Below are 17,309 nucleotides of genomic sequence, written 5' to 3' on the forward strand. Positions count from 1 at the left end.
GGCTGTTTGAGGATTTAATGGCAGGGTTGAGGGGACTCTTAGCTGCTGCTTCTGCCTTTCCAAGGAGTGCAGAATTTTTAAGAAGGGACATCTGGGAGAACAAGACACTGCTGGACAGTGTGAGGTCCCTTCTACCTGGTGACCAGGAATGTCAACTGGCATTGAGGCTAGTGTGCCCATGGGATCTCACATGGATGCACTTGGTCACTTCCTCAAGTTCAGAGGAGCTTGCTCATAGCCACTGGGGAGTGTGATTTGGCCACTGCCCCATTATGGCCCATGGCTCCTCTCCATTGTCCCTAACATTTTGTCCTGAGGAGTCCTGGGACAGACTGATGGGCCACTCTTCTTCTCTGGAGGTTGGAGTGAAGGGAGGAAGTGACTCAGGTTCCATGGAGAGATTGGTGGCTCAGACAGGGCCGGCACTGGCTCAGGACAGTCATGATGCGTGTCATCGGTGCTTAATGGTTGAAGAATGTAGCTGGGCCCAGGGAGGGGTACTGATGTTAGCGGCGGCGGCGGCCACAATGGTAGCAACAGCAGAAGCATCAGCAGCAAGGGAAAGATGGTGGTGGCCCAAGCCTGGGGCTGAGGAATGTTAGGCCTATGGTCCCGAAGTCTTCCCATCATGGGGTTCTCCTGAGGTGAGGTCGGGTGGTGGGAAGGACAAACACAGGGGGCAGATGGGGTAGGGTGGGAGTGGGTGCCTGGGTCTCAGAGCTTGTGGGGGTTCACCCACTTGTAGGTCCCCTCGTACTGGAAGCCCACTCTCTTCATCAGCTCATCTGCCTCCACAGGGCCTCGGCTAGAAACAGAACAGGTACAGGGCAAGATGTGAGGGCAGGGCAGAGATGTTCCCAGCTGTCTTTGCTCCCCTAGTCCCCCATCCTTCCCTCACCTGCCATATGTGTAAGGGATGGGTTGGGGCTTCTCTTGCTCAATCCTGTGCAGCAGTGGTGTGAAGATCCGCCAGGCCTCCCGAAGCTCATCGCTAAGGGGATAAAATGTGGCTTTGGTGGGGAGTGGGGCATATGGGGAGGGAGGGAGAAGGCCACCCCACTGCCTGGTATCCTCTCTCCCACGAGACGGCTGGGACTGGGCTTCTGGGGACCCTCACCTGCGCACAAAGTGCATCTGGCTCCCACAGAAGACGTCCAGAATGAGGCGCTCATAGGCATCAGGAAGCTTCACGTTCTGTGGGAGAGGGGGTCTTATTGATACCATGGTGTGTGGCCACCTAGGCCATCCCTTGGAGGCCTTTCCTGACCAGCTTTCCCTGTGGGCACCTTGTATCTGTTGCCATAAGTCAGGTCCAGCTCTGACTCCTCAGGGTTGAAGAACATGCCAGGCTTCTTGGTCATCATCTTGGTGTACACGGCTTCATTTGGCTGCACTCGGATCACCAGCTCATTGCGCTTACACTGCTGGTGGAAGATGTCACCGGCCACATCGCGGAACTGCAGCCTCACCTCGGCCTTACGCTCATTCAGGGCTTTGCCACAGCGCAGGATGAAGGGCACCCCTGGGTGGGGGCAGGGCTGGTCTCAGGACTGGCTCTCCCAGTAGTGCGGGGAGTGAGAATGAGTGAGAACTTCAGTCTAAGTATGTGTGTGCAAATGTGTATGTGGTGTATGGCCAGGGTACCATGTCCCACACCCACCGGGCTTCCCCTTCCAGAGTCCCCTGCCGTTGAGCAGTCAGTGTGTCTGACCCCACTGAGAAGGTCTCCATAAGGGATGGCCCAGCCCTGCCTCACCAGGCCCCAGAGGTGTTACCTACCATCCCACCGCTCATTCTCCACATAGAGGACAACAGCTGCAAAGGTAGCAGTGGTGGACCCATGGGGCACTGTGGGGTCATCCAGGTACCCTTTGGTGGCCTCACCCTCTCCACTGGGGTTCCCCACGTACTGGCCCAGGACCACGTTGTCAGCCTGCACCTCTGAGATACATTTCAATACCTTGACCTGGGAGAAAGGCAGGGAGAGTGGACCCTTTGGATAACAAGATGGGATACAGGGCAGCAGGTGTGAAATGGCCACTGGGGACCTGGCAGGTGCATCTTGTACCTTCACCTACCTTCTCATCACGGACATCATCTGAGTCAGTGGAGGCAGGCTTCTCCATGGCCACCAGACACAGCATCTGCAGAAGGTGGTTCTGCATCACATCCCTGGAGACAGAAGAGGCCAAAGCTCTGGTCAAGCACTACTTTCAGGATGGGTGGAAGACATAAGGAATGGGCTTGCTTCATTCCCTCTCCCTGTTGCCCAGGTTCCATGGAGCCCAGGGTCCTCAAACAAGGCTTCCCAGTGACAGGCTGTGAGACTTGCTTCCTGCTCCCCAATGTCTTCCAGGTCCCTTCAAAGTAAAAAAGTAGACAGTTGACCCTGTCACTGACCCAGGAAACCCCTGGGATGTTCAGCTGGATAGGAGTCCTACCCCTCTAGCCACATGTGACAACTCACTCAGATTTTCGATCTCAGATTGTGAGGAGGAATCACCAGAACAGGGAGGAGTGGCCCTGTAGGATGACTAGATTTGTGTTCCATGCCCTATGCTGGCCTCCTGGGCGCACGAGACAGGCTCTTACCGGATAATCCCAAATTCATCAAAGTAGCCCCCACGGCCCTCAGTGCCAAAGGGCTCTTTGAAGGTGAGGATCACACAGGCAATGTTGTCCCGGTTCCAGATGGGGCCAAAGATCCTGTTGGCAAATCTGTGGGGAGGTGGAAGAGTCCCCAGGTGGAACTGTCCTTTAGCCAAATCTGAGCAGTCAGCAGAACTATACCCAGACCTGGAGCTCACCACCCTTGCTTACATTCTTGAGGAATTTGTCCTTGGGGCAGCATCATCTGTGGTGCTCCCCAAGTACCCACCCCTGGCCTTGTACTGTTCCACCCTGTCCCATGTACAGGCATAGACCAGGACTTAGTCCCCACCTCAGCACCATGAGGTTCTGAACCATCTCCTTGCCCAGGTAGTGGTCAATGCGATAGATCTGGTCCTCACGGAACAGGGAAGAGATGTGGTTGGACAGCTGGTCAGAGCTCTGTAGATCTCTCCCGAAGGGCTTCTCCACAATAATGCGATTCCAGCCTCTGCCAGGAGCCCAAAGCCATGTCACTCTGACATTGAGTCCAGGGAGCAGATCCTCTATCCTCTGCATTCCTAGGTGACTCAGGGAAGTTCTGCTGGCCCTTGCCCCCTTTTCAAAGTACAGAGACCTGTCATACCTAACAATACCTCTGTTTCCCCAGTATTCAACGCCAGGCTCAACACCACAGAAGCCTTCCCACTACCCTGTTGGTGACTGAACAGCTTTCAGCCTAACCACTGTGGGTGCTAGGGCGGCACTGCTGGCATATTCCTAGGTGGCCCTATTCCTCTCTGGCCCCACAATGGGTCTTCGGTGGGTCAGGAGTGGCCCAGGAGTGGCCCAGTGGCTAATTGGGGAGCAAGAGGAAGGGGCATCAAGGTCAGAGGTTCTCCATTTTTTTTTTTTTTTTTTTTTGGTACTAGGGATTAAAACCCAAGGGTGTTCTACCACTGAGATATATCCCTAGTTCTTTTTGAGACAAGGTCTTGCTAAATTGCCCAGGCTGCTCTCAAACTTATAAGCTAAGTTGCTGAGGCTGACACTGAACTTGCGATCTTCTTGTCTCAACCTCCTGGGTCACTGGGATTACAAGCATGTGTCCATTTTAAAATTTATTTTTATTTTAAAAAATTTTATTTATTCTAATTTGTTATATGTGTCAACGGAATACAATCCAATTCATATTACACAAATAGATCACAATTTTTCATGTCTCTGGTTGTACATAAAGCCATTTGTTTGAAAAAGAGAAAAGGTCCTGGGGCTGAAGTTGGGCTCAGTGGTAGAGCACTTGCCTAGCATGTGTGAGGCACTGGGTTCAATTCTCAGCACCACATAGAAATAAATAAATAAAACAAACGTATTGTGTCCATCTACAATTAGAAAACATTAAAAAAAAGAGAAAAGGTCCTTTTCTATCCCTGCAATTGTTAATATGGTTTTCCTGGGCTGGGGATGTGGCTCAAGCGGTAGCGCGCTCGCCTGGCATGCGTGCGGCCCAGGTTTGATCCTCAGCACCACATACAAACAAAGATGTTGTGTCCGCTGAAAAATAAATATTAAAAATTAAAAAAAAAAAAAAAAAAAAAAAGAAACATTGTTTTCCTTATTGAAAACCAGGAAAGAGACTGTGGTGGATTGGAAGTAGTTTCTTGTGGAGCAACACTGCCACCTGGTGCTCATGGTAGGGACTGTGGGAAAACGTGAAATGCAAGAGAATGAGCAAGTGGAAGGGAGCATTTCATGGAGCAACACTGCCATCGTGTGGTTCTTCAGGGAACTGCTGCTAAGGACTATTTCATCTGTAATGAGGAACTTTTCATGCTGTACACAAATGTGGCAGAGGTTTTAATAGTGTACTTATAGCCTTTCCCTTTATTTGGAGAGCTAATTCATATGTAGAACAAACGGGGCATCCCCCTTCCTCACCCTGGCTTCTCAGGCCAGTGCTGGATCTGTGGCTAGGGCAGACCACATCAAGGCAGGTCAAACAAAGGGGGCAGGGAGAGAGGGCAAAGGACAGGCCTTACGTCTGGCTCATGCAGGTCTCATGGATGTTCTTGGTGACAGCCTCATAAACTGTGGGAGGCAAGGCCAGGTAGAAGAGCCGGTTGGCCTGTGGCCCCTGGTGAAGGGCGTTCATATGGCTGTTGAGGCGCTTGAAGGAGGCTGGGTCGTCATACTGGCCGGCCACATAGGAATTGCGGGTGAAGAACTCCTCCAGCTTGGGCCTCTCCTCTGGGGTGACCTGGGAGAGATGGAAGGACAGATAGACACAATGTCAGCCCCACTTTTCTACCTTCTTGAGAGTCCATGTCTGCTCTGCCCCAGGAAAGTGAAGAGTCCTGTTTGTATGCATTTGTCTCTTTTATTCCACAGCCATGATGGGCTTCCCTGGAGATTTGAGAGGGTTCTCTTAGAAGTCAGCTGTCCTGGCCCTTCATACTGTTCACCCCACCCTGGCAGATTCATGCATTCATGGGGAGGGAGGCTGAGGCAGGCAGGACTACTGTGTAGAGATGGGGCACAGCAGCCCCATGCAGGGCTTGAAACCTGTATAATCACCCCTGTACAACCCTAGGACCTTTTTCCCTAAGACAGAAGTTGTATTTCAGGAAAAATCTGACCTGGAGAAATACAGTGGAGAAAGATCTTTTACCAAAATTAGCACATCAAACTACAATTTGCTAAGAAAAATGCTCATGTGTAGTAAGATTTCCTGTAGGGAAGAGGTACCTGTGAGGGAGGGAATCCTTTTTCTAGTTCATGGTATATCCCAATGTGGCCCCAGAGCACATCAGGGTGGACTGAGTAAATCTAGGTCAGAGAGGGGCTGGGAAATGGGTTATTATGCTAGAGGGACCCCTTTCCCTCTCTGTGCCTAGAGTTCTTCCTATAATGGAGGAAGCAGCAAGAGTAGGCATGCAGAGCTTTTGGGTGCCTGTCGAGTGGGTGGTTTTGGGGCCCTCAAGGATGTGAGGTGCTAAAGGCTTGAGTGCCAGGCAGCTTCCTGAGGCATCCTATCTTTCTGCCAGTCAAGTGAGGAAGGGGGAAAGGAAATGCATCCTAAGATGGGACAGGGGCATCTCCCACTGGGCCACCTGGGGCTGGCACTGCTGGGGCTAAGGAAGAGGACAGAACAAGGTTGGGGGGACCCTGAAGCCACTCACTCTGAAGAAGGGCTCACTCTGCTTACGGATGTCATCCACTGTGAGACGGGAGCGAGCATAGCCCACGATGAAGGTGTCTTCGGGTAGAAGGCCATCACGGAACAGCCACCTGAGTGCAGAGCACAGCTGTGCCCAGCCAGGCCAGGCCAGGCCAGGGAGTGCAGGGCCAGGCCTTTCCCTGGTAGGGAGGCCCAGGGGAATGCACTTACCAGATGGTGGGGTAGATCTTCTTCTTGGCAAGGTCGCCCTGTGACAAAGAGAATAGGCGTGGTCAGGGGAAGCTATGAACATGACCTAGATCATCACCCCTCCTAGTGATGTGAGCATGCACTCAGGTCATCACTTAGCCACAAGCTTATCTATCCTGTCCCCATACACTGCCAGAGAAGCCCTGAGATTTGAGCCTGCTGTGGGCCTGGACCCTTCATCTGGAAGGCGTAAGTGTTTCCTGCATTCCAGAAGAAACCCGGACATTCAGTTCATTAGAACTGAAAGATGACTAAGGTGCAAAATAGCAAAACTGGTAAGATGTGGCCTTAAACCTTGTATCAGCAAAAAAGAGTAACTCAGAAACAATGAGCTACCTATTCGAATTATGAAGTTAGGAAAAGGATAGCAGACTTTCAAAACAAAAAAAAATTATAAGGAAAGAAATCATGAAACAGAAAAGTCGGGCTGGGGTTGTACCTCAGTGGTAGAGTACTTGCCTAGTATGTCTAAGGCACTGGGTTCAATCCTCAGCACTACATAAAAATAAACAAATAAAAAGGTATTGTGTCCATCTACAACTTAAAAAATTAAAAAAAATGAAAAGTTAATAAAATGGAAAACTAATGAAAGCAAAAGATCAACAAAGTTAGAATTTGGTGTTTGAAAAAGACTAATAACAGCCAGAAAACCCTTTGCAACATGGCTTTTTCAACAGGCACAAATAATTGGGGGTACAATGGAACAGAACTACAGATGGGAAGCACAGAATAGAGCTTAGATGAGACTTAGATGAGATGGACACATTTCTACAGAAGTTCAACCTATAATATGGAGCAAGGGACCTGAGTGGGGCAGTGATAACAAACCTTCCCACCAAGATAACTCCTGGCACTGCCAATGGGTTCTACCAAAATCAGGGAGGAGAGAATTTCATTCTGAAGCAAACTCCTCCTATAGACAGAAGAAGGGAAACTTTCCTGAAGCCACTTTCTAGTTCTCGCAGAACCTTGGCCGTGAGATTTGATGAGAAAGGCACATGGGAAAACCCTTCACATATACCCATGCAGATACAAGAATCCTATAGAAAACATCAGCAAACTGAATCCTGCCATGTTAAAATATGTAACACATCATAACAAAGGTGGATTTATCTGGGAAACAAAAGATTGGTGTGATATAAAAAACAAAAATCAGTCACTGAGAAGAGAGTAAAGGAAAAACTGAGAAATCTTTGCCTACTCCTACATATTGATTTTTTAAAATCTAGCAACCTTGCTAAACTCAAGAAATGTAGATAAAGCGTTTCAGAGTATTATCTATTCATGATGAAAATTGTTAGCAAAGTAGACAAATGGGGAATCCCTTAACTTGATAAAGGGCATCTATGGAACACCCTACAGACACCATACAGAATGGGAAATGTTGAAATAACTCCCTGTAAACAACCAGGAACAAGAAAAGAATACCTGCTACTGGCTCTTTAGTAGATGCTGAACTAGCCAGTCCAACAAGGAAGGAAATGAAAATGGATTTAGGTTTGGAAAGGAGGAAGTAAAACTGTCATTATTTGTAGATGATGGTTTGTCTATTAAACACCCACCTGAAATCGATCTGCAGATAAATAATTAGAGTTAATAAGAGTTTAGCAAGGTTTCTAGGTTTAAAAATCATTAGATAGGAGCCGGAAAAAATTTCTTAGGACACAGAAAGCAATACCATAAAAACTGAAAAATTAAGACTTGACTGAAATTAAAAACTGTCTCATCAAAAAATGCTACTGAGAACATGGAGGTGGGGCTGGGGATGTGGCTCAAGCAGTAGCGCGCTCGCCTGGCATGCGTGCGGCCCGGGTTCGATCCTCAGCACCACATACAGACAAAGATGTTGTGTCCACCGAGAATTAAAAAATAAATATTAAAAAAAAAAAAAAAAAAAAAAGAGAACATGGAGGTGCTAGGGGTGGCTCAGTGGCAGAATGCATGCGTTGCATGCAGAAGGCCCAGGGTTGGATACCTAGCACCAAAACAAAACAAACAAACACAAGCCACAGACTGAGAGACAGTATTCACTCAACTTATCTGCATCCAGAATATACAAGCAGCTCCTACAATACAATAAGAAAACAACCCAATTAAAAATGGGTAAGTGTCTTGGCCAGATGCTTCATAAGGAATAGAAATGAATGGCTACTAAAAACATTAAAAGTATTCAAGATTGTTAGTTGTCAGAAAAAATGCAAACCACATAGCATTTCACACTCACGAGAATGATCGTAATCTAGAAGACTGAGAACACCTAGTGTTGGTGTGAACTCACGTATGTGGGTGGGAGAAATGAGATGGTCAGGCACTCTCTAATGTAGCTTGGCAGCTTCTCATTAAAGGAAGCTATTCTACTCCTGGAGGAATGAAAGCAGGAGGCCACACAAAAATCTGTGCATGAATGTTCACAGCAATCTAATTGAAAACAGACCCAAACTGAAAATACCCCAAATGAATCAGCAGGTGAAGAAACAAAGACATATTACTCAGCAACAGAGGAGGAACATGTTACAGATCTGCGAAACACTGACCAGTCACAAAAAATATTATGCTGAGTCAAAGAACTCAGACACAAAAGATTAAGCCTTTGAGTTCACTTAAATAAAGTCCTAGAATGGGAAACATTAGCCTATTAGTACAGGAATTAAATCAGTAGTTGCCTGGAATAGGGGGTGGGATGGGAAGGGGCACCCAAGAACTTTCAGGGAAGATGAAAATGTTCTATATCTGTGTATTGTCATGTGTACCAAAAAAAGTGACAAAAATAATAACTGATCAGAGGGTGGGGAGTGGGTTAGAAATTCCCCTAAGGTAGCAGTGATCATAAGGCAGTGCTTCTAGAGTGCAGATAATGTTCTGTTTCTTGATGTGGTAGAAGGTATATAGGTGTCTCAAGTTTGTAAAGTCATCAGGCTGTCCCCTTATAGTCTGTATTCTTTTCAACATATATTCCAATAAAAATTATAAAAAATTAATAGGCACATACCACCTGCCTTATACTTACTAGCAACAAGAAATTGGAGGAAAAAACAATTTAAAAACAATTCCACTAACAAAAGTAAATGTTATTTGGTATAGGGAATTGACCCAGGAATGCTGTATCACTGAGCTGCATCCCCAGCCCTTTTGTTAAAGATTTTTTTTTTTTTTGTAGTTGTAGATGGACAGAATGCGTTTATTTTTATATGGTGCTAAGGATTGAACCCAGTGCCCCACACGTGCTAGACAAACACTCTGCCACTGAGCTATAGCCCCAGCTCTCCAGCCCTTTTAATTTTGGGACAGGGTCTCCCTAAGTTGCCCAGGGTGGCCTGGAACTTTCCATCTGCCTGCCTCAGCCTTCTAAATCCCTGGTACAAGCCACCACACCAGACTACAAAAGTAAGTGCTATAAAGAACCTAGAAATAGAGCCAGCATATGCCTGTAATCCCAGCTGCTCAGGAGGCTGAGGCAGGAGGATTGCAAGTTGGAGGCCAGCCTGAGCAACTCAGTGTGACCCTGTCTCACAATAAAAAATAAAAAGCTGGAGATGTAGCTCAGTGGTAGATCATCACTGTGTTCAATCTTCAGTGCTACCAGAAAAAGAAAAGAACTAGAAATAAACATTCAGGCTTACTACTGAGACAATGATACAATTCCATTAAAATGGCCTATGCAGACACCTCATTCTCTTGGGCAGCAGAAGCACCAGGAAGAATAACAACATCCCTCCTCTCCAAGCCAATCTGCTCATCCAGTTCAGTCACCCAGTTACTATCAATAGCCTAACAAGCTTTAATTTTGTAACCTGACAAACTAGATGGAAGAGGAAGGGGTAGAATGACCAGCGGGCTCTTGAACAATAATGGAGCAAGGCCCTTTCATTTCAGACCCTATAAACAAGACTGTGGGAAGGTCTGGTCTGGGAACCCACACTTTATGGGGCCCTGCCACTCTGTGGGGAGAGGTGAATGGGTGGCACAGGCACAAAGCACTGTCCCAACCAAGATCTCAACTCAATCCAGACAGGAAATCCATCTCCAGGGATAAGATAAAAGACTTGAATATTCATGCAAAATTAAGTTGTAGAAACCTTCCCTGCAGATATTTTTGTAAAAAAATTTTTAAATTGTTTTAATTTTTTGTTGTAGATGGGCATAATACCTTTATTTTATTTATTTATGTGGTGCTGAGGAATAAACTCAGTGCCCCACACATGTGAGGCAAGTGCTCTAGCACTGAGCCATAACTTCAGCCCCTGCAGATGTATCTTGATCTAAAAAAAAAAAATCAAAATACCGCTGAGCATAGTGGTGCATGCCTATAATCCAAGCTACTTGGGAGGCTGAGGCAGAGGATTGCAAGTTTGAGGCCAGCTTCAGCAACTTAGTGAGACCCTGTCTCAAAACAGAAATGAATGATTATGTAGGTCAGTGGAAAAGTAGTGCTGAGTTCAATCCCTGGTCCTAAAACCAAACCCAAACCAAAACACATAACAACAATAACAAAACTAAAATCATACAACAACAAAACAAACTCATGTGAACCTCTGGGAGCTTGGGCTAACTGGCCTCCCTGGCCTGCAATGCTATGGTGACTGTGTTCAGGAAAATATCCCAGTTGCTGCCAGCCGGTCTCTGCTTGCCTGTCAGACCTCCTCATGCATCTGCATCAATTCCCTGTCTGATGCCCAGTTTGGCCACTCAAAGTTCTACTCAGAGTTCTCGAAGGCCATTCAGATCTCTGCTGAGTGAAGCTTCTAACCTACCATATCATATGGTTGCCCTTGCTGGTCCCTCAAGGTCTATCTCAGATGACCCCCAACCCTGGGCCAGGGGCTCCCCCAACATGGCCCTTAGTTTCTCAGTGCACTGTCAATGCCTGCCTCCGGCTTTCTCCCTCAGCGGGGCTGGTAAGGACACTGCTCATGTCTGGATGGTTCAATGTTGACTCCACATGTTCCAGAAAGGGCAAGCTTGCTGGGAACTGACCCTGAAAGAAACAGTAAGAATCCTGGCCTGCAAAACCCTCTAAAAGGCAATGTTTGCTTATGATAAAATTTCAATGGATTGGGAGGAATCAGGACAGACTCCAGGCAATGGATTGGTGGCAGGGGATTGGTTTGCTGAGTCACAGTTGCCCCACACCCTGGAGCTGTTTGTTTTTGTGTTCCCTTTGGGATTAACTAGAGATAGAACCTGCTCGCCTTGTTTCAGCTCAGTCCGCGCAACCGACAATCTGCTGAGCTCCAAGTCACCCAAAGGAGAGGTGAGGTAGACCAAGAACAGTGGGGGTGTGGGGGGGGCAGCCGCTCTCTTCAGGGCTGGGTTGGCCCTGCCCTCCCTGTTGTTCTGCAAGGCTCTCACCAGAATCGTCTGGAGCAAGGAATACAGGGAGACCTAAAATCTAAACATGTGGGGGTGGGTACAATTACAGCAGGTAGAGGCCTCTCAGGTTTGCTACCCTGTTTGCTTTGCCCAAGAATCATGGTGGGGAAGGGGTCTACTCAAGGACAAATTTCACCTTACTAGGAAGAGGTAGGGCCAAAGAGACTTGGGCTACCACTTGCCTGTGGTCACCTGAGGTTTGGCCTCGGCCTCCTGTTTTATAAACCCAGATCACTGCAACCCTTTGTTCTGGTGTGAGGGTTTTAGGGTGGAGGCCCAGTAGAAGGAATGAGCCATCTTGTCCCCAAGAGTTGTTGGCATTAAGGATTCACCAAGGTGGAGCCCTGAGCTTTGGTGGAGGCCCAGCTGGCTCCTGGCCACTGGGGTGAGAGAACCTGGCTCTGCTGAGGTAAGTTCAGGCAGGAAAAACTAACAAAAGGGCCTCCCTCCTACACTCCAGTGCTCTTGAGTCACCAGGCCTTTGGGGGAATGCCAACGTCATCATGATACAGCAAGAATCTTATCAGCCCAAGGGGGAAGTCAGCCTTGAAGTGTCTGTCCTAAGAAGAGGGAGGGGCTAGAGCAGCTAGGTCATTTGGATAAATCATAAGCACCCATCATGCCATGGCCATCATGGTCCAGGTGGGGAAAATGAGACTCAGGGAGGAGAGGGTCCTGCAGTGAGATGCTCTGCCCACATGGACTCCCAGTGGGATTCTCCTTCCCTTGTTCCTATGGAAGTGTCACTCTCCAGCTTCACCAAGGTCCCCAGGCAGGGGAGGATATCCTTTAATGCCCAAGGTTCCTTCCTGCACGCTAGTGCTTTCTGGACAGCAAGTACCTCCACTCTCTTCCTGAAGTGGGTTGGAGTCTTGAGAAATAGGAGAACCTTGAGTGGCTCAAAGCCCATTTGGTAACAGCATCAGGACGCTCTCAGGAAGGAAGCTGGGCATGTACATGAGGGTTGGGTAAACCTGCAAGGGAGGAAGTGGCAGAGGATGGCCGCTTGGGCCCAGCTGGCCTTGGGGTGTCCTGCTTGCCCAGCTGCTGGCCTCCTTTTGGTTTCTAGGTCATACTGAGCTTGTTCTTGACTTAGGGCTGTGGGTACTTCCTCTTCCTTTCATATGGGATGCACCCCCAGCCCTCACCTGAAGGCCTTACTCTCCAGGCCTTCTTCATGGGACCTGTGTGCTGAAGGGGGCAGGGGACACAGGGGCACATTGGTGGCTTCTTTCTTGTGAGCCCCTCTTGGTCTGCTTACTCCCTTTGGGGCTCTGGCTTCCCACAGTCTATCGGCTCTATGAGGAAGGGGCTGTGGCTGTTGTGGTTTGAAAGAGGTACTTGCTTCATGTTGAATGAATGAATGCAGAACGTGCTGGTTTCTCAGAACAGCTGGTACCCTGCTTATCTCCCGCAGCAAGTGAGCTGTCAGGTATGGAAGGAGGTTTAAGAATGGGAGCTACTCTGAGTGCTGTCTGGGCATAAATGCCCCTGCATGAACTCCAGCCCTCCCTGTGGGGGTGGGGGGTGGGTGGGGGTGGGGAGGAGAAACAATGGGGCTCTTTAGAACATCCCTTGTCTTCTCCACTCCCTTCTGCTGGAGCTAGCACTTCCCATTTCGGTTCTAGAAGCCTCTAGTTCTCACTCCCAAAGCAGAGGAGAGCAAAGGGGAACCCTACTGATTGCAATTAGACACAGTTGCCTAACCCAAGGCCAGCAGGAACGTACACATCAGCCTAAGAAGGCCAAGACTTGTTTGCTAGGAGGAAACACTGAGGTTTTGAGAGAGATACACACACACACACACACTTGCTCTAGTCAACAAGCTTAGATTCTCTCAGTGAGGTATCCAAGAGTTGAGGGTTTGGGGTTATGATCCATCATTGTGGTCTAGGTCACTGTTGGCCTGTGATTGTGAGAACATGGGGTAGGGATGGGGAAGGGAAATCATCCTTATTTACTTGCTGCTCCAGTCTGATCCTTGGAATGAAGGCCTAATGGTCAGACTCTGAGGTGTTAAGGTTTGTGGCTGTCACAAGTATGGCTCCTCAAATGGGACTATGTCTGAGGCCAAGCCTGTCCCACTGTGTGCCCCAATTGGGTACCTCCAAGGGACTTTAGGGTTCCTAGGTGTCAGAGGACAGTGCTTGGGGTGGCTTGCACTTGCTTTTCTAGTGGTAGAGCCCTTCTCCCTTGCTCTCCTCCTCATTATTTCTAAGTTCTGATCAGAAATACAATGGTGGGCTGGACATGGTGGTGACCTGTAATCCCAGGTACTGGCAAGGCTGAGGCAGGAGGATCACAAGTCAGTCTCAGCAACTTAGCAAGATCCTATCTCAAAACAAAAAGGTCTGGGGTGCAGCTCAGAAGTAGAGTACTCTTTAGTTCAATCCCCACTACTACAGGGGGAAGAAAGAAATATAATAGTGGCAGCAGGGAGCAGGTTTGAAAAGCGGGTGGCATGTTCTGTACGAACAAAGAACCACAGATTTCCTCCAGCACGGAGGGGCTCACAACATGCACCATGTTGCACCTACCTTGTCAAGAGCTAACTAGTTCTCATGGAACTCTTATTCAAGATTACACAATAAGTTCAGGGTGAAGATGATCACACAATGTTGAGCAGAGTTCGGGACATATCCAGGGCTAAAAGTAAACAATTGAAACCACTTTTGCCATTAAACCTTGGTCCAATCAGTCACTGTACTTGTCTTGCTGCCACACAGCACACAAGGGAGGATGCTCTCATCAGGGACCACAGATCCACTAAGGCCACACTCCTTTTCCTGTCCAACCATGTACTGTCAATATGCAATTCCTCTGCCTTTGCTTCTACTCTTTGGCCTTTCCAATCAGAGCAAAAATTCAGTTGTGTCAGCTAGATAACTGAGGCCAGGTGGGGTGGGCAGAGCTCCTCAGGAGGGTTTGGAAGTTGTGGCAAAGAGGAAGTGTTCAAAGAAAGACCCAGTATTTATGATCAGGGAACTTCATTGGTACAGAGAGAAGAGGCAGAGACAGGGCTCCAGATCTTTCTTCTAGAACTGACCATGTGACATTTGTCAAGTCACAAACTGGTTTAAAAAGAATTCAGAATGAATAGCATTCCCTGCTTGCATCTGTTTTCCTCACTGAGAAGGAAGAAGTCATGGTCCTTTAGGACCTGGCAGCTCTAGGACTCCTGGCTATACTGAATGGGTGACCAGACTTTAGAAACATCTCACAAGTATGTGTATACCAGGTAGTGTAGGGAGGTTAGTGGCACACAGGCAGGGGCAACAGGTAGAGCTCAATTTATCAGAGCCCATGCAGCCCCACAAAACTCAATCAGGAAAGCTGAGGCACAGAGTAAGACGTGTTTTGCACAATGCCACATTCAAAGTCTGACTTTTCAGACTGGGGCCTGGGGGAGACTCACCGATGCACCCATGATGATGAATATATGTGTATCAGCCTGGTGGAAGGCATCACCCTGGTACAGCTCTTCCCGCAGGATCCCGCAAACCTGGGTCCGACTCAGGGCTACCTGCTCTGCCATGGTGCTCTCTGGTGAAAGAAAGGCTCCTTGACAAGTCGGTCTCCTTCTTGAGTCATGACGGATTACTGAAACCATTCTCTGGGAATGGTCACGGTGGGGGTGGGGCAGCGGGGTTGGTGGGTTAGAAACTGCTGCCTCTGGGTTCCAGCCTTACTCTCCCAGGCTGCCTTTTTTCAGGGTGTACATTCAAAATTACTCAAAGCATGAATGGATTTTAGCTGCAGCATCAATTCTGGGCAAGTGGATAAAAATCCTGCCAGAGCATCGCACTACATGTCCTGGACCATCTCATTGTGGACTTTGCCAGAAACTCCACAATGAACCGGAGCACGTTGGATTGTGCAGATGATGGAGTTTAGCTCCAGCCCTCCCCCTGTCAAGCTGGGCGATTCCGGCAAGTCCCCTCCTCTCTCGGGGTCTGGCCCTCAAGGTCCCAATGGGGGAACCGCGGGTACAAAGGGATCAGTTAAGTCTGTCTGTCTAGAAAAATAGCGCCTATTAAAAGGCCGCGTGGTGCAGCAGCAGGCAGCACACCCCTCTGCCGATGCGGCGCCTGCCCGCCCCGTTACCTGCGCCTCGTCGCAGTCACCCGCAGCGCTCGCAGCCCCGGAATGCACGGCCGTTTCCGGGGATTGAGCCCCGTCGGCCCATTTAACTAGTGGGGGCGGGCGCCTCTGCTGAGCTGACCGGCCTCAGGCGAGGCGCCCGGGGCGGGGCCTTGCCGGCCCCTCTCCAGAGAGAGAGAGAGAGAGAGAGAGAGAGGGAGGGAGAGAGAGAGAGAGAGAGAGAGAGAGAGAGAGAGAGAGAGAGAGAGAGAAGGGAGAGAGAGAAAGAAGGGAGGGAGGGAGGGAGGGAGGGAGGGAGGGGGAGGGGGAGGGGGAGGGGGAGAGAGGGAGAGAGGGAGAGGGGGGAGGGAGGAGGGGCGAGGATAAGTGCGCGCGCATCCCTGACCAGCCCCGCGCACGAACAGCCCCGCCCCTCGGGCACCTGCACTGATGGCTGATCCGCCCGTTGTCCTCGCTGCACAAGATCGGGATGCTTTATGGGCACGGGGCAGTCCCAGGCAGTTTCCCCGCGTCCCTAGTGCCAGATCAGCCTCACCCTACGGTCTGGTTTTCTACTTCCGCCAGTAGCGTGGCCACGCCTCCCAGGCACCCTTCTGGATTCTGGGCGGGGCTTTCTGCCTTTTGATCTTGGCCCCTCCCGTGTCAGGGGTGGGACCGTCAAGGAACGCCCAGCGTCTGGATGCGCTGCCTTCAGAGTAGGGGTAGTGTAAATGGTAAAGTCCTGAAAAGTAGAGACTGGCGCTTGTCCCTGGGGAGTGTTCTGCTGGCTAGTTTAGGCTAGCGGGTTTTGGCTTCCCTCAGGAACAAGAAACGGCCTTGCAGTGGCCTTACATCTCTTGCCAGCCTCCTGTACTCCTGGGGTCAGGAATTGTGTATTTTACTTCCGGATCTCAGGACAACCACGCCGGAAGCCGGAAGTAGGGGTTTCCATAGCGGGGAAGGGAAGGGCGGCCTCCGGACTGGGGACTTTCTCCGAGTGTCCCGGCCCAGGAAACTCTCGCAGCCCGCTGCTCCAGCCTTTCTCACGTCTGACCTACACTGGTGACAGGTGTGGTCCACTTCTTCCAAGACAGGGTTCCATCGGCGGGCGTTCTGCTGCCTCTGAAACGTCTTCTGATGTCCAGGCTTCTCCTGTTGGGCCCTACCGGTTCCGGCTTCGCGCTTCTAGAACACCAGGACCCAGGTTATTTGGGCGGCGAGTGGGACTGGTTCTGCTCCTCTCTTGCCGCGTCGGTCTCTGTCTCTCCATGTCTCTAGTGCGGAAACTCTTCTAGTCCTGAGACATTTCCTGTTCATCAAATTTGTGTGCACTTCAAGTCTTTAAAAAGGACTGGAGTATAGCTTGACAGCTAAGCGTCTTACCTCATGCGCCTCAGTTTGCTCACTTGCAAAACAATTACTATCTACCTGTCCTCATACCATTTCTGTGACCTGAGAACTAGAGGGTCGTCTTGGTATATTCTAGAAACACGGAGGAAGCGCACAGGGAACGTGGGCAGCATAGTTGGAGAGGGAGGAATGGGGAGACCAGATGGTATAGGGTCTTGTAGGCCTTTGACTTTTATACTGAGAGCAAGGGGGAGCCAAGGTAGGGTTCATGGTAGAGGAGGGATGTGATCTGAGTTACCTATTTTTGGTACTGGGGATTGAATCCAGAGGTACTCTACCACCGAGCTACATCCCCAGATCGTTTTATTTTTTTTTGTTTTGAGATAGGGTCTTGCTAACTTGCTCAGGCTAGCCTTAAACTTGCTATTCTCCTGTTGCAGCCTCTTGAGTACCTCTAGAGTATCTTAGATTACAGGTGTGCACCACCACACCA

The 17,309-nt window shown here is 49.3% G+C and overlaps 2 protein-coding genes across 10 annotated transcripts in view; one reads left to right on the forward strand and one right to left on the reverse strand.

The window, feature by feature from the left end:
* G6pd (glucose-6-phosphate dehydrogenase) lies at positions 1-16,017 on the reverse strand. Of its 2 annotated transcripts, none has more exons than XM_027921703.3 (13): positions 15,909-16,017; positions 14,802-14,929; positions 5,978-6,015; positions 5,769-5,877; positions 4,629-4,846; positions 2,942-3,100; positions 2,593-2,718; positions 2,079-2,172; positions 1,780-1,966; positions 1,287-1,522; positions 1,118-1,194; positions 899-991; positions 1-805 (listed from the first exon to the last, which is right to left on the reverse strand). In XM_027921703.3, exons 2-13 carry the CDS (start codon positions 14,919-14,921, stop codon positions 715-717), a joined length of 1,548 nt encoding a protein of 515 aa, XP_027777504.2. In that variant the 5' UTR covers positions 14,922-14,929; positions 15,909-16,017; the 3' UTR covers positions 1-714. The 2 variants fall into 2 exon arrangements, with proteins under 2 accessions (XP_027777504.2, XP_027777503.2); XM_027921702.2 differs by lacking the exon at positions 15,909-16,017 and adding an exon at positions 15,491-15,678.
* The window catches only part of Ikbkg (inhibitor of nuclear factor kappa B kinase regulatory subunit gamma), a 25,478-nt gene continuing 19,359 nt past the window's right edge, over positions 11,191-17,309 (forward strand). For 3 of the 8 annotated variants that reach the window (XM_071606152.1, XM_071606155.1, XM_071606156.1), the window contains exon 1: positions 11,191-11,267. The gene's annotated coding sequence lies outside the window, so the exon portion shown is untranslated. Of the gene's footprint in view, positions 11,268-16,230; positions 16,671-17,309 lie in introns of those variants that run through there. The other 5 variants (XM_071606154.1, XM_071606153.1, XM_027921708.2 and 2 more) reach the window with 5 other exon arrangements.

The sequence above is a fragment of the Marmota flaviventris genome, chromosome X, assembly GCF_047511675.1.
Source record: "Marmota flaviventris isolate mMarFla1 chromosome X, mMarFla1.hap1, whole genome shotgun sequence".
Taxonomy (NCBI): Eukaryota; Metazoa; Chordata; class Mammalia; order Rodentia; family Sciuridae; genus Marmota; species Marmota flaviventris.